Source organism: Balaenoptera physalus, assembly GCF_965194825.1.
Source record: "Balaenoptera physalus genome assembly, chromosome: 13".
NCBI lineage: Eukaryota > Metazoa > Chordata > Mammalia > Artiodactyla > Balaenopteridae > Balaenoptera > Balaenoptera physalus.
In genome coordinates, this window is record NC_138892.1 from 81095503 (window position 1) to 81121446 (window position 25944).

The 25944-nt window shown below is 37.5% G+C and overlaps 1 protein-coding gene across 10 annotated transcripts in view; it reads right to left on the reverse strand.

The window, feature by feature from the left end:
- The window catches only part of FGD4 (FYVE, RhoGEF and PH domain containing 4), a 219791-nt gene that overhangs the window by 12025 nt on the left and 181822 nt on the right, over nt 1-25944 (reverse strand). For 9 of the 10 annotated variants that reach the window (XM_082419699.1, XM_082419698.1, XM_082419702.1 and 6 more), the window contains 9 exons: nt 21096-21234; nt 18791-18849; nt 18331-18477; nt 12454-12626; nt 9179-9209; nt 8868-8960; nt 8390-8515; nt 4639-4779; nt 1766-1906 (listed from right to left, as the gene is read on the reverse strand). In XM_082419699.1, coding sequence (XP_082275825.1) covers nt 1766-1906; nt 4639-4779; nt 8390-8515; nt 8868-8960; nt 9179-9209; nt 12454-12626; nt 18331-18477; nt 18791-18849; nt 21096-21234 — 1050 coding nt within the window. Of the gene's footprint in view, nt 1-1765; nt 1907-4638; nt 4780-8389; nt 8516-8867; nt 8961-9178; nt 9210-12453; nt 12627-18330; nt 18478-18790; nt 18850-21095; nt 21235-25944 lie in introns of those variants that run through there. The other variant, XM_082419705.1, reaches the window with a different exon arrangement.

The window sequence follows — 25944 nt, forward strand, 5'->3', positions numbered from 1 at the left end:
ATGCAGTTCTATTTGGTGTTTCATTCATTCATGCATCAATTTACTTATGGACAGGAAAAGAATATAGGAAAAACAATGAAACAGAATAAAAAACCAAACAACCCAATCCAAAAATGGGCAGAAGACCTAAATAGACATTTCTTCAAAGAAGACATACAGATGGCCAAAAGGCACATGAAAAGATGCTCAACATTGTTAATTATTAAAGAAATGCAAATCAAAATTACAATGAGGTATCACCTCACACCGGTCAGAATGGCCATCATCAAAAAGTCTACAAATAATAAATGCTGGAGAGGACATGGAGAAATTGGAACCCACATACACTGTTGGTAGGAATGTAAATTGGTGCAGCCACTATGGAAAACAGTATGGAGAACAGCTCTAAAAATAGAGCTACCATATGATCCAGCAATCCCACTCCTGGGCATGTATCCAGAGAAAACCATAATTCAAAAAGATACATGCACCTCAATGTTCACTGCAGCACTATTTACAATAGCCAGGACATGGAAACAACCTAAATGTCCATCAACAGATGAATGGATAAAGAAGATGTGGTACATATATACAATGGAATATTACTCAGCCATAAAAAAGAACGAAATAATGCCATAATAATAATAATGCCAACATGGATGGACCTAGAGATTATCATACTAAGTGAAGAAAGCCATATAAAGACATATATCATACGATATCGCTTATGATATATATGGAATCTAAAAGAAAAAAAAAGACACAAATGAACTTATTTCCAAAACAGAAAGAGACTCACAGACACAGAAAACAAACTTTGGTTACCAAAGGGGAAAAGGGGGTGGGAGAAGGGATAAATTAGGAGGCTGGGATTAACATATATACACTACTATGTATAAAACAGATAACCAACAAGGATCTGTATAACACAGGAAACTATACTCAATATTATGTAATAACCTATAAGGGAAAAGAATCTAAAAAAGAAATACATATATATATTCAGAGAGAGATATATATATATCTCTGAATAGCTGTGCTGTATACCTGAAACTTACCCAATATTGTAAATCAACTACACTTCAATTAAAAATACACACACACACACACATCTCAGCATTTTTAGTCTATTTCTAAAATAAAGTTTTACTAGTACTTAATGTAGATATGTGTACGCTAAAACACAACAGGTACATTAAAATTTTTATATGTTTCCAGGTGAGTGCACAATTGATTTAAGTGTTGTTGGTTTTTTAAGCACAACACAATCCATAGTGCCTGGTGTATGTCTGCTGTTCCTATATATTTATCTCAGATCCATTCATATAAGGTCTCAAAAAATTGTTACTGGATAATGTTAATCCAAGGTTGATTTAAATTCACCTTCTCACATTCCTTTCTTTTTCAAGTATCCCTCCATGCAGGAAAAAAAAAAAAGGCTTACTAATATTTCCCATCATTAAAAAGGCTCCTTCTCCTTCTTGCCTCTCCCTCTGATTCAACCTCTTCTCCCCATGCCCTTTCCTAATTCAACTCACATTTTCTCAAACCCACTGAATAGGAATGAGGGAAGAGGGCAAATGCTCCACAGGCTGAAGAAATTATTGGCTATAGAAGGAATCAGTCTAAATAAACTTGAATTTTAGTTACTTATTATTTTTCAACTATAATGAAAAATAGTGAAACTGTGTGAATTCTCTTGTTCTATAGAGAAGTAATGGAAGGATTTTAAGTTCAGTGTCCACTGGCCTCCCTCCGTCCCTTCAGAAAGATGAAGTTTAGATACCTGGGGGGCACCATACATGTACAGCACAAGAGGGTCTTGTTTGGGGATCACACACCAAGCTTTCTGCCAAGGTTTTGACTTTTCCATATATTGAAGAAAACTGCACACCACACTGTTTCCAGATACTTCTGCAGATTCAATCTAGAAAATACAATGGAAAGAAACAGTGAGAGAGAGCGAATGAACACAAAATAAACCAGATAGAGAGGTAATTCAACTTAAGGTAACATTCATAAATTACAATGTGTTTATATAAAATGCCTCCTGGGATTGTCTAGAGAAGGTTCATCTGCAATTATTATTTAAACATTCATCTAGATCTATGATGAATTGAGTCAATTTTAACTGTATTACCAGACCTGTAGTTTAAATAAAATTAAACATTTATTGACTGCTTACTATGAAGGCACTTTTCTTAGCTCACTACTTATATCATTTAATCCTCACATCAACACTGAAAAGTTATTACTTGTATTATTATGAGGTTTAGAGATGAAATAGCTTTCCTAAGATTTAGGAATTGTTGTGCTAGGATTTGAGTCTGGACCCAGAGTCTGAACTCTTAGCCACAATGCTATACCAACGTCACTATGTAAGAATGCAATAGCAAAAAGGCAAATACTTACCAGCAACCTTTGTCCTATACCTGAGATAACTTTAAAGTTTTTTAAATTGCAATAACTCTTTGTGGAGCCATGTACGGTTTTCTGCTTTGTCTCCTAATACGTAAATCACTGGCTAAAAAGGGAACAAAATCCTTTGACTATATGATGGTTTTTATTACACATATTATGGAAAGCAACTGGTGTGCATCTATTTTCTGTCTCTCAAATCCAGTGTCATCCACTGAACAGTGCTGGTTTGCAAACTGCTTTGCTACCAGTTCGAGATAAGCACAGAAAGCAAGAGTAAACATTTAGAAACTTTTATAGCAGTCTGACTTGTGATGATACCCAAGCACATGATTGTGTATTTTACAAAAATACTGAGCTGTGATGGTTTAGAAAGTAAAACTGGCCCTTCATCACAGATAGTTTAAGAAGCATTAACTGGCAAACAATGGACTCTAGCCCACCACCTGTTTTTATATGGCCTGTGAGCTAAGCAGAGTTTTTACAGATGAACATTTAAAATCAATCTGATGATCTAGAATACTAACTTTGGACTCCAACTAAGTGAAATATTCTCTATCTCCCCTCCCTCAAAGGAATTCCATACTTCTTATTACCATATTACAAAAATTATACTAAATTATTACTTTAAATTTTGTCAATAAAAATTTGAGAAAATTTGTTTTCTCTCTTATTTTAGAAGTAATATTCTCAGTCTTGCCTTTCAGTCTGCAAAGACTAAAATAGTTTCTCTCTGCCCTTTTACAGAAAAAATTTGTTGATCCTTGGTCTAGAGGACATAACAAACTAGTTGGCATGAGTAAGTTTCAAATATATATGTATGTGTGTGTGCATATGCACACATCCACACTTATCTTCTACTTATGGACTTCACACTATAAATACATTTGATTAAATGTGTTAACCTAATAAGTAATTGATTAATTTTCCTCCAAGTACAGGTTTTTCTAGAAAACTACCTAGAGATTTTTATTTCATAGATACAGCCTGAAACTCACCCCTTAAAACAAGTTATTTGACTCATTATTCTATGCCAGTCTCATCCATTGCTGCTGTTCAGTCTTCCGAGACTGTGTTTCTGGAAGCTGCTGAAGCATGTCTTTCCACCCTCCCTGCCAGAGAAAGTCCACTCTGGTCTGTCATACAAGCAACATCTATATCCTAGAAGAATGCAGAGTTATAGTTTGTGGGCCTGTACTTTAGCCTCAAGTGGACCTTGAAGTTTATGATCCTTCTTCAGTTAACAGAAATGACTTTTTATATGTTTATACAGTGTAGAGTTCAATAAACACTCATTGATTCTTTTTCTTTTTTCACTCATTGATTCTTAAATAAATTGTAGAAATTCTTAATAAACCAAGTATGTCTATGATTTTAGATACATATGAATTTTGATCATGAGCTTATTCTTCACATATTTCCAGGCTATCTGGAACTTTCTGTCACAAAGCCCTTATTATGTAGTTTATTACTTATGTTGTTAATATCTTTGGGTGTAAAACTTATTTCAGATACTAGTCGCATTACAGTTCCTAGGTTTGGGAGGTCTGAATTTATCTAAAACATGAATCAAACTTACTTGTAAGACATTTCAATAATATTTCAATGCAGTTCTCAGATTACTGTCACTAGCCATTAAATGATTCTTTTAATGCAATAAGTTGGAAGAGTTTTTCAGGTAATAAGACTTTAAATTTTAATAATATCGTACAGTATTTTCAAAGCCAATGTGATGAAACTGAGAGAAAAGCTTTCCTCTTAAAATATATATATAGTAGTAAGTTGGGCATTAGAAGAGATGTCAATTAATACTCTAATATTTGACCACAGCTACCTTCACAAAATCAATACACAATCAGCCCTCCATATCTGTGGATGCAGAACCTGAGGATATGGAGGGCTGGCTGTATCATGCCACTGTATATAAGAGGCTTGAGCATCTGTGGATTTTGGTATCTGTGGGGGTCCTGGAACCAATCCCCCGCAGATGCCAAGGAAGGACTGGATTTACTCTCAAATACACATTGGTTAACATAGCACTGTCCCTCTTCTTTCTGTACAACTGAGCATGACCCCAAGAGTCAGCAATAGAACAAAAGTATAAATCTTGCTCATCATAGTCCAAATTGTTAAATACTAAGAGAAATAACAAAATATATCATTTGTATTCTTCAGAGTTAAAAAAAAATGCTGTTTCTAGTATAAAAATCTGAAAGATATCCAATATTTAGTATTTCATACCTCTAAAATTCCTTTTCTTTTCTTTTCTTCACTGTCTGTGAATCCACTTATTATCTGATAACAGTCTTTACAAACTTTGCTCAATTTACCACCATCATACTCAAGTTGAGCTTTATAATCAGAACACTTCCAACAAACCACCTTAAATTAAGAAAAAATAACGAAGAGTGAATAATCATATTTAAAAAATAACAAGATTTAAGCAATAATCAGTTATAGGTAATAATAAATGAGAAAAAGTTAAATGTAAAAGGCAAATTTTTATCAGACTAACAATATCCCCATGAACATTTGGAGTATTTGTCATGTATTATAATGCTGTTTGTGATGGGCTCTGCTCGCTCATCCTTCTCTTCCTGGCCCTAAAGGTAGGAGCTCTTCAAAGGCTTGGTCCAGACCATTACACTTCATACCTTTGGACGTTTTATATCTTCCCCAAATGAATTCATGGTCTACCTTGCTCCCAGCTTTCTCCTTATCACACTTCATCCCTCCCCAACCTGTTCCCCTCTCAGAGTACTCTCTATTGCTGGAAATAGCACAGCCTTCTAACCAGTTATGGCAAGTCAGAAACCTAGGAGTCATCCCGATACCTCTCTCTACCTCACCCCATAGATTCACCATGTTATAAAGTCCTGCTGATTTTATCTCCTAGATATTTTTTCAATCTGTCCATTTTTCTACATCTTCCTTGCAATTACCTGAGTCCAAGCTATCAATGTCCTGGTTTGGACCATTATAGCCTCATGACTGGTCCTTGTAGCATTCCTACTGGAGTCCAGGCCACTACTCTAAGATCCCCTCCAAGTTATTTTCCAAATAGCATCAGATGCTTCCTTAAAAATGCTAATCTGATATATTTCTCTTCTATTTAAATTTCTTTAAAGTCTTCCCTTTGCTCTTGGATAATGAACAAATTCTTAACCATGGCCTATAAAGTCCTGCATGATTTACCGCTCTGACTCTATCTTCAGTGACACTGGCTTCTTACAGCTCCTAGAGTGCTCTGCTCCCTCCCTCTCTCATCTCTGCTTCAGTGAGTTAACTCTTGCTCATCCTTCAGATACTGACTCAAATTTCACTTCCTCAAGGAAGACTCCTCCAATTTCCAGAATACAGCCCATCTCTTATCACTGTGCTATTAAAGTTCCATGTGCTTTTTGCATGCACTGATCACAATTTTTAATCATATACTTGTGTGATTTTTCAATTAATGTTTGTCACCCTCACTAGGCTGTAAGCTCTATAAGAAATTGTCCTTGTGTATTTTGCTAACTATTTATAGTAACTGTTTAAAAAATAACCTTGCAGTTTAAAAAATTATCTTCTTGGGGACTTCCCTGGTGGTCCAGTGGTTAAGAATCTGCCTTCCAATGCAGGGGACGTGGGTTCAATCCCTGGTGGGGGAACTACGATCCCACATGCTGCGGGGTAACTAAGCCTGCACGCCGCAACTACTGAGCCCGTGCACTTTAGAGCCCGTGTGCCACAACTAGAGAGCCTGTGCACCGCAACTACTGAGCCTGAACGCTCTGGAGTCTGCATGCCACAACTACTGAGCCCATGTGCTCTGGAGCCCGCGTGCCACAACTAGAGAAAAGCCTGCGTGCTGCAATGAAACATCCCACATGCCACAACAAAGATCCCGCATGGTGCAACTAAGACCTGATGCAGCCAAATAAATAAATAAAATTATCTTCTTGCTTCTAGAAGAATATTTTCCCTCATTTATAGTGGACAAACTATATTTAAGAAATACAAATATTAGTAAAACTTTCGGTTTAGATTCACATCATGTAAAATTCATAATAAAAAATTGTTCATTGTTTTCTCATAATTTCAATGAAATTACCCTAGGATTTAAAATTAGACATGTCTGTATCTGCAAATTCATATCAACTAATATTTATTTTCAAATTATGTCACAGTACATTCATATTTTTGTTTGTTTACTGAAAGCAAGTATGTCAATATCTGAAATCATTTCAAGCACACTCAATGAGAGATTAAAAGAAGTCTTACACTGAGGGGGAAAAAAAAGATGTTTGCTATCAATTTGATTTTGATTATAAAACTGTCTCACTGAGTCAAAACTTAGGAAAAAAGGAAGAATAAATCTGCAATGTAATTGAGAATAATCTGAAAGTACTATCAATAAAAACTGTTGCATGAAAGCATACTAATAATACATTCAGTCATGACACTACAATGCCTACCCTTCTCTATGCTTATGTGTTGCTTTTTAGAAGAAGGTATTAATCTTCAACTTGGTTTACAAGGCCCTCCAAAACCTGCTGCTACTTCTCTCCAACTTCAGGTCATGCTTTGTTCCTTCTCACTCTTTCCATATGAAACAATTCAATCCCTGAAAACCTGTCAACTGCCTTAGCTGGCTTGAGTTGCTGAATCTTGTGAGAGATATTTCATTCCATTAAATGGACTAGTGTGTCCTTTTAAATTTATAACCATAAACCCCTAATGGGCATCTCTGTTTCTTTGGTAGGCTCACTTTTTCCTGCCCAGAGACAACTATTACATACTTAGCTCTCTTTCTCAAATCTCCCCCCTCCCTCTTACTTCCCCCTTCACTTTCAGATGATGACTCTTCCTCTTCCTCTTCAATGAATATGTAGATATTATCAGACCTAAATTCCCTCATTTCCCACCACCAAATCAAAAACACACCCACATTTCCACTCAACTTTCCCTTTATCCTTTCTGTTATAATGGAGGGAAGTTTCCCTCTCCCCATCAAAATTCTGAACTTCTACTTAAGCTATAGGTTCCATCTCATATTTTCTCAAAGTCACTGACTCCTTTGGTTATTATTTATCTTTCTATTTCTTAGATTGCTCATTATGCTCCAGCTACATGACATTTTGGCAGTCTCAAGAATAGATCAGGGTTTCCCTGGTGGCGCAGTGGTTGAGAATCTGCCTGCCAATGCAGGGGATATGGGTTCGAGCCCTAGTCTGGGAAGATCCCACATGCCGCGGAGCAACTAAGCCCGTGTGCCACAACTACTGAGCCTGTGCTCTAGAGCCTGTGGGCCACAACTACTGAGCCTGCATGCCACAACTACTGAAGCCCGTGCGCCTAGAGCCCGTGCTCCGCAACAAGAGAAGCCACTGCAGTGAGAAGCCCATGCACCACAACGAAGAGTAGCCCCCACTCGCTGCAAATAAATAGAAAGCCTATGTTCAGCAACGAAGACCCAACGCAGCCAGAAATAAATAAATAAATTTATTTTAAAAAATAAAAAAATTAAAAAGAATAGATGAAGCTCTTTCCTACCTCAGGGCTTTTGACATACAACTCTCACTGCCTGAACGCTCTTCCTGCCTTCTTTCTTATGGTTAGCTCTTTCTCACCTTTTAGGCATCAGCTTAAATAGCAACGCCTCAGATAGGTCTTCATTTTTCTAACTAAAATTGGTTCCAAATCCTCTTCCATTACCGTTATTCCCCATTTTAGCTTCTTGATTTCTTATTGCATTTATAGTCATTTGAAATGCTTGTCTGTTAATTTGACTGGTCTGTTTTCTCCATTAGAATGTGAGCTCTGTGAAGCTGGCTATCATTTTGCTTACCAGTTTTTCTCCAGGACCCAGCACAGTGCTTTGCATAAAGTTATCACCAACAGAAGTTTATCAACTAAGTGATTTATTGAATGATTTGTTTTTTTCCAATTAATGATTTTACAACACTTATATAGTGACTAACAATCTTAATGACCAAGAAAGCTCACATACATGTCCACATGCTCGACAATGATGCCTTCTCCTCGTCAGGGCATTAAAAGACTCCTTGCATTTCATACACATTGTAACTTCATTATCTCGGATCCATCTTGGGGCTCTTTTTCCTAGCTCAGCAGTCTAAAAAGGAAAGAGAGATTCAATTGTAATGGCAAAAACTGTCATTTCCATCCATCCATCCATCCATCCATCCGTTCGTTCATTTATTTATTTTAAAAAGAATTTTAACAACATTGCTCATACCATGTTCTGAAACTCAAGATCCAGAAAAAGAGAAAGAAAAAAAAAAAGGTTCAAAGACATTTAAGCAGCATGAAAAGGCACTCTATTGTATTCATCTAAGAAGAAATGAGATTCTGTCCAAATAGCCAGTTTTGGCATTGCAAAGGGAAAAGACTGGGTAACAAAATGACTAGATAGATCTTCTGCAACTGCAAAGAGAAAAGAACTTAAAGAATTTAATTCAGCTTACAGAAACCTCTGAGTGAATGTCATTATCCTTGGCAATTGCATTTCTGAAGGTTTCATGCCTCTGATGGAAAGCATCAATAGTCTCTTGAAGTGCCTAAAATATACATGAAATTCAAAGCACATACTAAAGTATCACATGCAAATTAATAAAAACACTTTATTAAACAAATATCTAGGATGGAAATCACCTTAAAAATTAAATGACCTTATTCTGATGACTACAATATGTGCATAATAAAACAATATATGCACATCTGGGTACATATACAGAGGTTACCACAAAACAAAAATGAAAATAGAAATCAGGTTTACCTTGATCCATTCTTCTTTGTCTTGCTCAGAACTAAAATAAACAACAACAAAAAATTAAAGTGAATAAAGAGAACATTAATGAGTTATACCTGGTGCATACAACTGTATTTATGTTATTCCAACTTTCTGGAAAATTCAGGGATGTCCAAGAAGGAGTTATAATAAAAATTAAACAGAATCTCTGGCAATTGAACAAATGTATTCATAAACATAGTTTTATACCATCCACTTACTTTGGTACACATAACTTTTGATGGAGAGAGTTAAGTTTGGCTTCTATTAGTTTAACCACCATCATCTAGTTGTATATATCAAGTATCTGTAGATCTAGCATTATACTAGATATAGACTTAGTCTTCCAATTCACCTTTATGAAAACACATGAGGCTTTGAAAGGCTGCTAGTCACAACCCATCTTAGAAAAGATTGCAATTATCCTTGAGACTATAAATTATCTGTGTAAGTCCTTAGGGAGTTATGTAACATTTCCTTTGGTAAACAATTTAATTCTATTTTGCTAGGCTTCAGGCAATACCATACCTAATTCACTATAGATAAAACACAATGAAGATTTAAATGCCTGTAGGAAGGAGGTTTCACAGATTAATGAACCCCAGTATTTAATAATTTTCTGTTGGGAAAAAATTTCCCTTTTAGTAGACTTTGGACTCAGTAAGATCTCCAAATTGAGGGATTGTGAAGAGTGGGCTCTATTTGTTTGTATGTATTTGGTAGGCTAGGGCTAAGTCTGAGTCCCTGTCCCAGCCTGAATGTCACATGCCACAGTCCCACAGGTATCACATATGTATAAGTCTGTGATCATACCACCCATGTGACACCATCCATCTTTCTCACAAAAACTGAGTATCATGATGTGCCAGGAATACTGCTGGAATCCGTGCCTGTCAAATGTAAGATTCTGCTTATATTTCACCTGGGGATCCTGAACCAAGAACCTTGGTGGGGGCAGGGGCTTTAATCTTGCCCCTCAAAAAAGGTTTCTCCCTAATGCTATGCCCCGCCCCCACAAAATCAGCTCTATTGCTCTGGAAGCATAGTTATTTGCTAGCCGCTTTTAGCCTTTTAAATGCAAAGTAACTTGACAAGTCTTTAATGCCTTTTGTTTTACTTTCTCAATCATGGCAGATTTTTAAATTTACTCCTTTGTTTAATTTACTCATCACTATATTTTTATATCCATTTAGCAATAGAAAACCATTGAATAAAAACTACATAAAATAATTTTGTTTCAAAAGTTTATATTCTTTTGAATATGGAAGGGGAAGTAGAGTGTGAAAGGTCAGTCTTCAGGCTGACTTATTTAATAAGAAAAGCAGAACATTTTTTTCTGTGTTGGCTTCAGAAGTGAATTCTCTTTAAATATCACCAAATATATACCCAATTTGGGGTTCCATGTAATCCTTCAGACTTTCTGAGAATTTCAGTGTTTGTCTACATTCTTGAGAGAGTCATTATAGACCAGAAGATAAGTAATCACACTTCATTCAGATCTTCAATTCATCATATAATCATAAATACAACTAAAGCAATGAGATTAGGGGAATAAGAAATTTAAGGAAAAATGAATGTGTTTTCAGTACTAATTGGAATGTATCCAATAGTGCATATTGGAACTCTACAAAATGATAACTACCTGTACTTAAGAAAAATTTTCATGAATCAGCCCCATCCTGAAGCGAAAACAGCTCAACCTGCTAATGGAGGGGGGCTGGAGTCCCTCTCAACTCAGGCAACCCAAGAATCCTTGATAATCTCTCTTCTGCTGTTCAGACACATTTCTCGGGTTTGCAGATTTGGAACTATGCTGATATTCAGAGCCAGCAGAACCTTCATTCATCTGTAATGAAGACTTCTATGATGATCAGAACTATTGATGAGTCTTCTCTGTCGCCAGGGCCAATCACTCAGCGAGTCAACCACTGAGTGAGGACTTAGGTCAGGAGCTTCCAAGTACAGTAACATAAATTGTTCTCTTGGGTTTGATGGCTGGGGTCCAAATCTCACCATGATAAAGTAGGAAAACCATAACATCCAAAGCCAAGTCCACCACCATTTTAACTCATGCTTGAAATGCTGCCTCCTAATCCTCAGGGCAGTCTCCTGGTAGCTCCCTAAGTAATGCAGGTTCATTATATATTTTCTGTGGGAAATCAAAGGACTGGCTAGGTATTTCTTCAAACTTTCCTAACCTACCACATGTTCCATATCTATAATCACCAATTCCCTGGCTCCCTGGGCACAGATTCCTATTAAAATAATTTATTCTCTTTTGAAAATGTGAAGTTTAAGCTCGTACATAGTTACTAAACACAAATATCCAGGATGAGTTCACCTAAGCAGCCAGAACCACATGCTATTGGTGCAAAGGAATAGAAAGGAACAGAAGGGCTCTCTGATTCTCCATGGATTCTAGGGTATGAAAACCATCAGAGCTGGGATCAGTAGTTAACCTCTGATCTGTGAACTTCTGGTGTATCTCAATTTTCACCACGCTAGGTTTTTTTTTTTTATAGGATAAATGGATGACAGTTTCCTAAAGCAGATATTTTAAAACCTGACAGCACTCTGTCTTCAAGAGGTTCACGCATGAGGTAGCTGTGATCTACTACAGTGGTTCTCATGTTTTTTTTTTTTTTCTTTCCAAACGTGGTTATGGTAGGGGGATGGATGCTAGGCCTCCAGATCTTTCTCTCCCACTCAATAAACATATAAGAAGAGCCACCCCTTTCAGAAGTCCTGGTTGCTACAGGCTACTAGAGCCCCAAATGGCCCCCTTCATGTATCCTCAACTGTGGCAGGAGAATCATCTTTTCCAAAATGCCTCCAAAATGATCGATTTCCAAAATCATTCTCTCCATCAAAGTGCCATTAAGTCCTATGAATGCAGAGTCTTTGAAGGACAGATAGTTAAAGCTTCAACATTTATCATGAAATAATAAACATCAATAAACATTTGTGGACCAAAAGGAAGGATGGCGGAAAAAAGGTTAGAGAACTTTTTCCTAGAAGACTCAAAACTTTAGCTTGAATGCAACAATTCGGTCACTTTAATTTACTGAATGCTTACTGTCTGAAAAACCACTATCCTAGGCACTACAGAGGAATCAAAAGGGAAGACATAATTCTTGACTTTCAAGAGCTCACATCTTTCCATTTATGTCCAACCAGACGTGGGATAGATCCTCAGAATTATTTTGTCCTACAATTTATTCTGATGCTTTTGTAAAGTTGTGAGATAGGAATGGTTCTCTTACCTGGCTTGTAGTTCCAGTGTTCTCTCTTTCCCAGATACCTGGAAAGTGTGTGGATATTCCTCATTGTGAGTCTCTACAATTTTCATTCCATCAATGCCAACCCTGGTTCGAACTGTGAATTTAGAGCCCACCAAGCTGAATCTTGGCACGCAGTACAGCAACATGTTGTTGAACTGCAAAAAGGCAGAACACATGTCAAAAAACAGGAAAACAAAGAAGACAGAGGAAAGTGACCAATATTGAAAGTAGCCCTGGACAAAAATTCCAGGGAATACCATACTTTCTATGTGAGAAAAATTACTTAAATACCAGAGAGCTTTTATGCTTGTATCAAAATTGTCATATTTTAAAATTTGTAACATATATTTCCCCCGTGTTGGTTCATAAATATTTTATTAATATTTAAGTAAACCAATCATCATTTTGTACTAGTAAGGAAGTTAGTTAAGGAAATTAAGCTCAGCAACAATTTATTAAGGACCTCTATATACCAGAAACTGAAGTTCTCAATCATGTAAGTTGAAGCCCTTAGGCAATAAAATTTCTAACTGTTGTGTCAGGCAACAAGTCTACAATAGCTGTTAGAGGAAAAGATTAATATTTAGCAATTATTTTTACCAATGTGTTTAATGTTAAGTTTTAAAAAGTAGGCAAACTATTAGTTCAAATTTCATTAGAACATGGGTTAGCACACTAAATCCTCTGTAGAAAAACAAAGTCACTGTTTTATACTGCCCACATCTTGCTTAAGAATTCATCATGTATGAATTAACAGAAAAGTCATTTATTTTAGCAAAAAGTCTTTATTTAAAATGAAGAACCTTATTTTGAAACTGAATCAAATTAGCGCCTCATTTCTAGTCAACCATGAACAGCTCCTGGACTTCCCTGGTGGCGCAGTGGTTGAGAATCTGCCTGCCAATGCAGGGGACACGGGTTCGAGCCCTGGTCTGGGAAGATCCCACATGCCGCGGAGCAACTAGGCCCGTGAGCCACAACTACTGAGTCTGCATGTCTGGAGCTTGTGCTCCGCAATAAGAGAGGCCGCGATAGTGAGAGGCCCGTGCACCGCGATGAAGAGTGGCCCCCGCTCGCCGCAACTAGAGAAAGCCCTCGCACAGAAACGAAGACCCAAAACAGCTAAAAATAAATAACTAAATAAATAAATTAAAAAAAAAAAGAACCCGCCTGCCAATGCAGGGGACACGGGTTCAAGTCCTGGTCCCGGAAGATCCCACATGCCGCGGAGCAACTGGGCACGTGCGCCACAACTACTGAGCCTGCGCTCTAGAGCCCGTGAGCCACAACTAGTGAAGCCCGCGTGGCTAGAGCCCAGGCTCGTAACAAGAGAAGCCACCGCGGTGAGAAGCCCATACACCACAACGAAGAGCAGCCCCTGCTCAACGCAACTAGAGAAAGCCCGTGCGCAGCAACAAAGGCCCAACGCAGCCCAAAATAAATAAATAAAAAATAAGTAAATTTATAAAAAAACAAAACAAAACAAAACAATGAACAGCTCCTGCTAATCAGTACCAAGCAATGATTTGGGGAAGGCATTTAATTAACTTTTAAATATATTAAAACATGCAAAAGGATGAAACTCTAAATATGGGGGTTAATTTGTAGGCAGATTCCTAAAGAAGGTCCATATTTATCTTTCTACTTCATATTTATTGTTTCTAACACTGTTTCTAGGCTTAAATATATTTTTGTAAGACAAAAGCAACTGGGAACTTAAACACTTATGTAACCTCTCATGTCTCAGGATCATTATCTGTAAAAGTCACAGGTTGTTGAGAGGATTAAATGAGGAATAATGTCCTGTTCTGTCAGGTCCTCTTTTTAGCTCCAACCATCAAAGAAATGTTGATGGATATTTAAAACATTTCAACATGTTTATGTGACAATGTCCACTGTACTCATTCTGAAAGCAAATTTTTTACCAGTTTGTTCCTCATACATTATTTTGCAACTTCCTATAACTAACATCATAAATTTCATTTCCACACTGGATAATGTAGAAATAAAAGGGCACTAAATACGTTTTTATCAGATATATCTGAGCACCACATTTCACATTTACATTTCTAGAAGGGAACATAATCAATGCTTTATCATTAATTGTCCACTGTATTCTAAGTATGGCAATCACAGCCTCATTGTAGTACACAGAATTTAGAGATCTGAAAATACTCTTAAAGGTTCTCATCACCATCCCAGCTTGATTAAGGCAACAGCTTGCTAACTGTTCATGTTAGTATTTCTTTCCTCTATAAGGCCTTCTCAGGAGGGGATTTGGCCATGTCTGAACAGTACTGCAGGAGTTGCAAAGCACCACTAAAATGGACAGGGCTAGCCAATAAATACCCTTTTTCTTCTGCTTAGAGGTGAAGGTGATAATGCTTACAAAGAAGATGCCATATACGTAAAGGAATTAAGTAGCTAGTCCTGTTCCCTCTGTGAACCTTGCTCCTGTGGCAAAAGCCACCATCACCTTCTCTGGGTTTTGCTGGTACTAAAAGAGGGAGTAGCACCAAGTAGACTGACTTTCCCTTTAAGTGAAAGAAACTCCTTTTATTCCATGCCCGCTGCTCAGAAGTAGTTATTGACAAAGCAGTCTCTGGCTGGCAAGCTCTAGAAGTGCTAGGCTGTGCCAAAACCTAGAAGAAAGTCTCAACTTTATTAAAAGTGTAGGGAGGTTCCTGCTTCTTGATCTCCAGGGTTCCTCGACTAGTTATTTCAAGTCTCTTTAAAATATATTATTTGATTGAAATAATTCAGTTTCATGTCTCACTAGTGACAGTTCATTAAAGTTTGTTTTAGAAGGTAGAAATACATTGTTGGAGAAAATTTCCAGTGCCCAGCCTGTATTCAAAGTTTAAATAAGTCAAGAGAAAAAAATATATATAACTCTGTCAAAAGGTATAAGGAAACAAGGACTAGAACTCCAAAGAGCCAAGAATAAAACCTCCTATCATTCTATGGGATAATTCAGTGATTTTTTTTTTTTAACTTTCAGATGTCAGGTGTGGTTATTTACTTACTCAACAGAGTAACCTACATAACATAAAAAGCATGATGCGGAGGCAAGCAAATATGCAAACACATGATGATCATTCGAAAGCTGAAATCAAATTCTAAATATAACTTGGTTTTTCAGATTTACAAGTGTAATATCTCCAGAATAGGAAATAAAAAACTAGTGCTCATTTTACTTCTAGAAAGGAGAAAAAATAAAAGGTACTTCTGAAGTTTCTACATATAAGAAAAAAAAGATGCTCTATGGGAATAAATGTGTGCTGGGGAGAGGAGAGATTCTGTGCCAAGTACAGTACTACAGGGGAAGGACTGAAAGAATGAACACTACAAGAACTGCTTCTAAGATGGTCTTCAAAAGATGAATAAGGCTTTCCTAAAATTTCTGCTGTATGACTCCATTCTCCTGGAAGGCAATGACACGATATGCTTGATAGCTTATAATAACTGGAACAAGATGGGTACTTTTCTCAAAGTCACTACTGTTGTATTCCCCCAAGGTCCTTTGCCATCTGTCCTCCAAATAGCTGTTTAATTTGGCTCTGAATTAAGGTATTCAATCCAAAACTATTTCCAGAATAATTCTCAAATGTGAAAATTAAACCAAGGCCATTGGTTAGACACAGAGCTGAAAGTTTAACTATAGAAACTGTAACACTGATGTTGAAGAGGGGAAAGGAAAATTACCTAAGCACCTACAGGTAAAGACAAAGGGAAGACACTGACTCCCAGGCATTTTGCCCAGAACAGTATATTAAGCATGTCTTTTTAATCTGGATTTTTTATGCTTTGACATCTTGGGGCCTTGCTGACATTGGAGGACTGCCCCCTCTCAGGACTACTCAATTCTTTGAGACAGTGAGTTACTCACCTGCAAGCATGACTTTCATATGGAAACCAACAGATCCAGAACTCACACCCCAATCACCTCCTCTATTGAGTGCTTACACTCTGGGTCAGTGCTCTCCTTCCCTAAGAACCCTAAGGCTAGGTACCAGGCAACAGTCCCTGTGTGCCAGAGCCTGATGAAATGATTTAAACTAGCAAATTCTAAGCTGGTTTTCTCTGCCTTGCCTATTCCTTCTCGCAGAAGCCACAGTACAGGCTCTTGCCCACATTTGCTGCTTGCTTTCTCTGCCTTCTGACCAACTCTGGTGCTTTCTCATGTAGCTCTTCCATGGTGTGGCATGCCCCCTCCTTTTGGAATCTCCAAGTATAACTATCTTTTCAATGGCAATCATCTCCTGAATGTGTTGGCCTCACCATATTTGAATAACAAAACCTACATTTCAAAATAAACAGCCCTCTGGACCCTAACATGACATCACATGTCCCTGATTTACATTTAGGTCTCTGTAAAACTTCTGAAAGGTGAAGTTCTTCTGTTGAGCTCCAATGAAGACTTTTTTATAGTTAATTTGTAAAATATCTATAAATTTTTTAAGTTATTGAGATATAATTCATATACCCTTTTAAAATGTATAATTCATGTTTTTATATAGTTGTAAATTGTGCAGCCATCACTACTACCTAATTTTAGAACATTTCATGACTCTAAATGGAAATCCTGTATCCATTTCCTCCTCCCCACCAGCCCTAAGCTACAACTACTTACTTCCTGCCTCTATGCATTTGCCTATTCTAGACATTTCATATAAATGGAATCATATCACACAGTGTGGCTTTTTGTGAATGGCTTCTTTCACTTTACACAACGTTTTCAAAGTTCATTCACGTAGTATGCATCAGTATTTTATTCCTTTTTACTGCCATATAATATTCCAGTGCATGGTTATACCACATTTGTTTATCCATTCATTAACTGATGGACATTTAGTTTGTTTCCACTTTTTGGCTATAATGAATACTTTTGCTATGAACATTCATGTATAAATTTTGTGTGGACATGTTTTCAATTTTCTTTAGTTATACAAACTTGAAGTAGAAATGCTTCAAGAGAGATACTGAACACCATTCTGCATGACAATTAGTTCCTGTAAATCTTCCTTTCAAAGGAAGCTGTAACCAGACAACAGAAACCTCTAAGCCCCCAACAACTCATACTAAGGCTGGTGAGATGACTGCCTTGCAGCAGAAAAGTCAGATGTGATAACATCCTGAGAATGTGTCATGTGCCAGTTACCGGGCAGCCTCTTGACCAATGTGTCTGTTTCTTTGCCTATAATAACAATCATAGTAATAGCTAACATTTACTGAGCTATTACTCAAGGTTAGCTTATTGTTACTCATTGTTAGCTATTATGATTATTATTATATCATTAGATATAAACTGGAATTAACAGAGACTAAAATATAATGGCCTGGATGCCCCAGGGAGAGCGCCTATATTTTCGATAAGTTCTAGACTAACTGTCATTTCCCGGAAGTTAAGGCAGGGATGGAGACTGATCGCAGTGAAAAGGAACTATGTAGCAAACTCATGTACTTTTACATAGATATTTGAGGCACAAGTTTTACAACTTTGTCTATATATTTCTTCAACTAGAAGAATTAAAAATAGTGGTCCCCACATATACACTGATGGCTATGATCATCATGGAAAGGTTAAATCATCTTCACTACGTGTTACTGAAGTAAATTATACATGGTAAGTACACAGAAAGATTATAGAAAAATACTTCAAAAAAAGATTTGTGTCCTTGAAAGAACAAGTTTCAGTTACTAAGGACATTCCCTGATGTGGAATCCTGACAGTACTGACTAAACCAGGTTAGATATAATTGTTTTGGTGAGAGCAAGCAAGCATCCTACTTTTCCAAGATGCATATAACAATGTTTATGGGTTATTCTTATGTGACTTGCTCATACTACAAAACTCACTAAGAAAAGGTAGCGCTCTTGTGCCGATGTGTTCCGAGCAGCTAGTTTGAGGATCTGTCCTTCTTTTATTAGTTCATTTGAAGGATTTACAATGTCTTCTTCTTCTCCCAACATTTCATAAATCTCTAAGAGTTTCTTTAGGTTCTCCTAGGAAATTAAAACAAAACACAGCAAGATCATATAAAAGGAGGTTTCACCTTAGTTCCTTTAATCAATGACCTTAGCTAAAATATACATAATTCAGAAGGGATTGGAACTAAGCGTAAATTTTGGTATAAAGTATGTCAGTTATGATCAAATTAAAACCTGGGAGAAGAGGGATAACACTAAACATTTTATAAACAATATTTTTTGTTCACTTGTATCAATTCATTTGGGTCCAAACCTGTAGATAATATCAGACTATATTATTGGCAATTATCTAACTAGAATATTCCCATTTCCTCTGGAAACCACTTACCATTTTTCTTATTGCACTATTAGAATGACTTGCTGCTGTAGATATAATTTCAAGTGATTCTAAATGGAAAAAAAGAAAAGTAAATACATTTTGTCCTTACTATGTTACTAGATAGCTGAATAATATACAGTACAATAAGAAGAAATCTGAGACCGAAGATACACGATAAAAGCAGGGGGCAATTTGCATTTACAAGCTGGATACTTTCAAAAGTTCATTTGTAAGCAGATTATTTGGAACTTGAAGGGTATTTCCTCATTAAAAGTCATATACAGTGAGTAGGCGCTCAGGTACATTTAATTGATAAGGGACCTTCAAAATAACAAACACCCTGACACTAGCTTGGTACAAGGAACTTTGTCAGGGGCTTTCATATATATTAGGTCAATTCATTCTTATGCAACCTTGAATGGAAAGTATATTAGCTTCATTTGGCAGATGAAAGAAGTAGAGAGTGATGTGACTTGGCTAAGGTCACAAATTATGATACTGAAGGACTACATTAGAACCTAAGTCTTCTGACTCAAAGTTCTACAACATTTCAGCAGTAGTAAGTATTTCACTAGTTTTATGAGAAAATTAACCACCAAGCATAATCAGTTTTCCTTGGGAAAACACACTCACATTTCTAGTCTAGGTGAAAGGGAATTTTCTGATGCCAATGTTGATGGAGGGTTTTGTTGCTAGGGCAGGTGGTAGCGAGAGATGGGAATGGGAACTCTGATATGGGCAAGGCAGGAGCTTTGGGACTACTGGTGAAGAGATGTGAAAGCTGAGGCTTCCTGCTGGATTAATCTGAGGGAATGTTCTCAATCCTACATCATGTCCTGCTCTCTTCCTTTCTTTCCTATCTTATGAATACTGGTTGGGTTAATTCTGTTACCACAACAACCCCATTATTCTGAACCAACTTTTCTGTCTTCTTCGTTCTACTGCTGAACAAAATGCACTTTTGTTGCTTTCCCCTTTACTTTTAGGTCTCTAAAAGTACTTCTGTGATTTCCTTAGAACTTTAGTGTAAGTAGTAATGGGAAACCAAAAAGAGTAATAAAATACCCTATTATGTTGCTGACTCTCTCATTTTTGACATAGCTACCTTAGCAGGAGTCAAAGTCTTTTGAGTACAGAAGAAGCAGAATTTTTATTTATATTTTGGAGAACTATCCTAATTTTGAGCAATTCTTTGCATTCCACATAGTATCCAAGGTAGAGGGAGACAAATTAAGATGGGCTGGGGCCACTGCCCATGAGACTAGTTTGAGAAGTAGCAATGGTGATCCAACCTCCAATCCTACCACTACTAAAACCAAGCACTCAGGCCAGGTGAGTGGAAAGCGGGGATGAAGTGGAAAGTGGAAGAAGACAAGTTAGGATAATTCTAAACTTTAGAGGAAGAAAGGGGAGATGAGAAGTTCCTGTGGTCACCAAACTCACTTGGATGGTGGGAGAAACATCACAGATAGCCTATGTTCAGAAAAAGACCCAGTCTCTAAGACCAAAGATTGTGTTTTGTGTCCATCTCTCAACAAGGTTCACTTATAACAGCAGACAAAAAAGTATTAGAGAAAGTAGCAATGCTTTAAGACTGTACACCACTATTGTTTGTACATGTTGATTACTAATCCAAGTTAAATTTTCTCTTCACAGTTAACTGATTTTTTAAAGTACACAAGAAAACAAAATTCTTATTGAAACTCTTAAGCCCTAAAAAGTCTTCCATTATGATCTAATGAAAAAATAAAAGATTTTTAATTTTTTCATAAAAAAAAAACTAGTACAGGAGTAGAGAAGGAATAAAGTTTTCTCAGGGAAAATGTTAACTGACACTAAACAGCACCATTGTCTCTTCTGTCTTAGAGTAGAGAAAGGTAGAGAGATATCACTTTGCTTAGGCTATTTTTACATAGTAAATGTCATCTTAGTTTTCTTGGTATGTATCAACCTACCTAATTAACCAGCAGCACTAGTAATTCTGAATGGTTGTATTCTTCCTGTGAGAAGGTAATTGTGTATTGCTATTCCAGATGTCTCTAAGACTATAGTTTTATATTTCACAGTTAATGATTAATGTGAAACCAGCATGAGAAATGTGATTTGCATTGCTCCAAGCCTATGATTTGGGCTCAAAAGTGCTTGCCAAATTGAGGTGCTGATGACAATTTCCAGTGAGGTTATTTTCTGGCACCAATATTTTACTAAAGTGGCTATGAGACCTATCTCACTATGAAATCACAAGCCTGCTTGGTCACTATATTATCCCATAATGGAAAGCAGGGGCGGGGCGGGGGTGGGGAGGAGTATTTACTTTTAGCATCATTCCAGTCCGGAGAACCAGGAGGCAATTTCCTTAGGTAGTCCTTAAGGAGCATCTCATACCGGGGAATCCGCTGAACAGGTTCTAGCATGTGATGCTGCAAAGTCAAGCTCCCACAGATCTTCTGTTTCTGTAATGAGAAAGGTTTTTTAAAAAAGATTTAAAAATTAGGTTAGCCAGTCTAAAACAATTCAACGTAACATAGAATTTTCATTAAGGGCAGCATTTCCCTAAAAAGTGTGGTCTGTGCATCACCTGTATTAGATATACCTGGGATGCTATTAAAAATGGAAATTCTGGCTTCCCTGGTGGCGCAGTGTTTGAGAATCTGCCTGCCAATGCACGGGACACGGGTTCGAGCCCTGGTCTGGGAAGATCCCACATGCCGCGGAGCAACTAGGCCCGTGAGCCACAACTACTGAGCCTGCGCGTCTGGAGCCTGTGCCCTGCAACAAGAGAGGCTGCGATAGTGAGAGGCCCGTGCACCGCGATGAAGAGTGGCCCCTGCTCGTCGCAACTGGAGAAAGCCCTCGCACAGAAACGAAGACCCAACACAGCCTAAAATAAATAAATAAATAAATAAATTTATTTAAAAAAAAGGAAATTCTGAACCCCAACGCAATCTATGAAACCACAGTTTTGAGGCCACAGCCTGGGCATATGCATAAAAACAACTCCAATTCTTCCATTAAAGTTTGAGGACCACCAATCTAGTGTTAAGAACAGAAAGAAAAATCAAGTAGAATTTGAAGCAAGAAATTTCCAGATTGATGGCATCCACTTCAATTAGTCACTACAAGGGTTTGTCAGGTCACATTATTAAATCATACTCCAGAGATTTTTAAAAGAAGCATCTATTTAATGAGGTTCACTAAGTAATACTGCATTAAATGACTCTGGACTCAGCAGAAACTATTTCATAATAAGGCTACCATAAATGTCATTTCCTTTGAACTTAAAAAAGACTCCACATGTAGAAAAGTGACAAGATAAGAAAATTTTAATTTTTCATTAGGTCATGGCATTCTTTTCCATTAGAAACCAAACTCTAAACAGATCTCCTTTGCTTAGGGCAAAATTGAGTCTATAGAACATGCTTTCAGTAAGCTGTCAACATGGAAGGAGAGAAAAAAGATTACTTGAAAAATAAGATGTGTTCCTGTTCATATTAAACAAAGCAGAAACCCCCTTAATATATTTATTAATGACCATGATTAGGGCACTGCAGGGTAAAAAATGTTGTATTAAGACATGATGTTTGCATTCAAAGCAAACAAGAAACTAAAAGCTTCATAGAGAATGGAATATTTACACATGAACTCAGGTGAGGTCAGGCTTTGGGCAGGGAAATGAGGAATACCAGGGGGTAAGTGCAGGAAGAGGGACCTTGGAGAACAGGCCCAAAACAGTGGGGCATGAAGCATGTTTAGTGAAAGGGGGCAGTTGAGTTCTGCTCGGAAATAAAATACTTATAGGGAAATAGGGGATGAGGAAGAAAAGGTAATCTGGGGCAATAATGTCAAGCTGGGTTTAGATTTACTTCATCTAATGCAGGTTTTCATGCAGGGGAGTGATATCATTAGATATGACAGCTATTAAGATTAACCTACAGCAATGTGGCTTTAGGCAGATGTGGGGAAACTAGTTTGGAAGTTATTGTAGACCAGGAGAAAAGTAAAAAGAGCCTGAAATTAGCATGGAAGCTGAGGGTTAATGGCTTTCCTTAATAAAGTGTAAGATATTAATATTATAAGTTTAGTTATTGCATTTGATTTTCTCCAGCAAGACTATGGTATATATATACACACATGCATATATATATCTCTCCATGAAAATATTACTGATCCCCAAATTTTTACATGAAGAAACTGGCTCAGAAAAGTTAGGGGAGTTTTCTAAGGTCAAGTGGCTCTAAGTGGCAGACTAGAATCCTAAACTAGGTTAGTTGATTCTCAGTCTACCATTCCTTTCACAACTCCATCCTTTCCTCATAATATGGAGAAGACAGACATTGCTGAGATAGTTTTAATATTTGATGAAACAATGATAATGACCACCATCGTGTAGTGAGCACTTACTATGCAACAAGCTCCATGCTAAGTCCCTTGAAAATATTATCTAACAGGCAAATGAACACACACAGAGAATGAGGAAAAGTGACAAATCAAAGATAAAGCCAAGTGGTCAAATTCTGGTGAATAAAAGAATATTGGTGCTATGTGATAAATCCAATCACATAACCACAAGCTACTCTGTGCAAGGCACAAAAGGTCAAGTGGAAAAAAAGTCTGTAAGCTAAAGACAGGAATGGAACATGTTGACTTTGTATTGACAACAAGATGTTCATACAGAATTGTGTAGCCAGCACTCAGCATTTTGTAACTGGAGTTCAGGGGTAGAGGAATATACTAGAAATAATGACCCTATAAGCATCTGTATGACATGATGGTTAAAGGCTTGGGAAACTATGATGTCACTGAGAGTGTGGAGAGAAAGAAGATTACGAAGGGCAAAAACCTTGTATTCTGCCCACATTTCAATATTAGCAAAAGGGGTTAGTGAAAGAACCAAAGAACGAGCCAGTGTTCAGAAAGGTAGATGAATGCTTAATCATGAGAGAAAAGAGATGTTCAAAAAAAGGAGTGAAGGGGAAAAACAAGACTTTTGGCTATGGCTGAGTGAGTAGACTGGCAAAATCCTCCCTTTAAAAAGTAACTTTACAATGAGAAGCTACTATAGCACTGGGAACTCTACTCAACGCTCCGTGGTGACCTAAACGGGAAGGAAACCCAAAAAAGAGGGGATATATGTATACATACAGCTGATTCACTTTGCTGCACAGTAGAAACTAACACAATGTTGTAAAGCAACTATACTCCAATAAAAATTAAAAAAAAAAAATAAAAAGCAACTTTAAAGCTGGATAAAATTGATTTTAACAACAACAACAATCATTTCAGCACTTTGGAAATTGACCAAAGGCACAAAACAATCTGAAAAGTGTTTCTTTTAAAAACTGCTGAACTTCGGGTAAGAACAGTAAGAAGCTGTGGTATTCTGGCCTGAGGCTGCACCTCTTCCTCCCCCAGCTCAGTCAATGTGAAGATTCTGCAAGGGTGGGGCAGGCTGTGAGGACTGGAGGTTTCTCTGCTGAAGTTAAGAGGGCTCATTTGATTTAGAGCGGTGAACCATATGCCCAGCAACACTGTCAGTGGAAGTGATGGTCTCTGAGGTGGGCAAGTGGGGAAGACCAATGACTTTAATAGCCTGAAGCTCTGTTGTGGTCGGACAATCATTTCCTTGGCTGAGGCTGTGTGAATAACCAGCAGAGACAGAAAAGAGCCCAAGGCAGCAATCTCCTGGCCACTCTGAGGTTGTGGAGATGCAGACAGAAGATACAGACAGGAGATGTGAAAGGGCCACAAGGACTTGGAAATGGCCTGATCTTTAAATAAGTGTGTGCCCCTCCACACACACTTACAGGGCCATCAGCAGAGGAGAGGAGCTAACTGGATCTAGGTAGTTGAGCACCTGTGTTTAATAACTGTTTGATCTTTAACCTACACAGATATAGGGGCAACCCCTATAAAGCCAAGATCACATACAAACACAAGAATATTCAACAAAAAACTGAATAGAGACATTAGTGGCTGCATACCAGAGGAGAGATAAAGTTCATAGATTTAGTCTAAGCAAGTTAAAAACAAACAAACAAAAAAACAAAAGTAATCACAGCCACTCTCAGTAGGGAAAATCCGAATCTAGAGTTCCCACAAAATAGGTTATCTAAAATGTCCAGGGCTTCCCTGGTGGCACAGCGGTTAAGAATCTGCCTGCCGAGAGGGCAGACAGCAGAAGCAAGAACTACAATCCTGCAGCCTGTGGACCAAAAACCACAGTTACAGAAAGATAGACAAGATGAAAACGCAGAGGGCTATGTACCAGATGAAGGAACAAGAAAAAACCCCAGAAAAACAACTAAATGAAGTGGAGATAGGCAACCTTCCAGAAAAAGAATTCAGAATAATGATAGTGAAGATGATCCAGGACCTCGGAATAAGAATGGAGGCAAAGATTGAGAAGATGCAAGAAATGATTAACAAAGACCTAGAAGAATTAAAGAACAAATAAACAGAGATGACCAATAAAATAACTGAAATGAAAACTACACTAGAAGGAATCAATAGCAGAATAACTGAGGCAGAAGAACGGATAAGTGACCTGGAAGACAGAATGGTGGAATTCACTGCTGCGGAACAGACTAAAGAAAAAAGAATGAAAGGAAATGAAGACAGCCTAAGAGACCTCTGGGACAACATTAAACGCCACAACATTCGCATTATAGGGGTCCCAGAAGGAGAAGAGAGAGAGAAAGGACCAGAGAAAATATTTGAAGAGATTATAGTCGAAAACTTCCCTAACATGGGAAAGGAAATAGCCACCCAAGTCCAGGAAGCACAGAGAGTCCCATACAGGATAAACCCAAGGAGAAACACGCCGAGACACATAGTAAGCAAAGTGGCAAAAATTAAAGACAAAGAAAAATTATTGAAAGCAGCAAGGGAAAAACGACAAATAACATACAAGGGAACTCCCATAAGGTTAACAGCTGATTTCTCAGCAGAAACTCTGCAAGCCAGAAGGGAGTGGCATGATATACTTAAAGTGATGAAAGGGAAGAACCTACAACCAAGATTACTCTACCAGGCAAGGATCTCATTTAGATTTGATGGAGAAATCAAAAGCTTTACAGACAAGCAAAAGCTAAGAGAATTCAACACCACCAAATCAGCTCTACAACAAATGCTAAAGGAACTTCTCTAAGTGGGAAACACAAGAG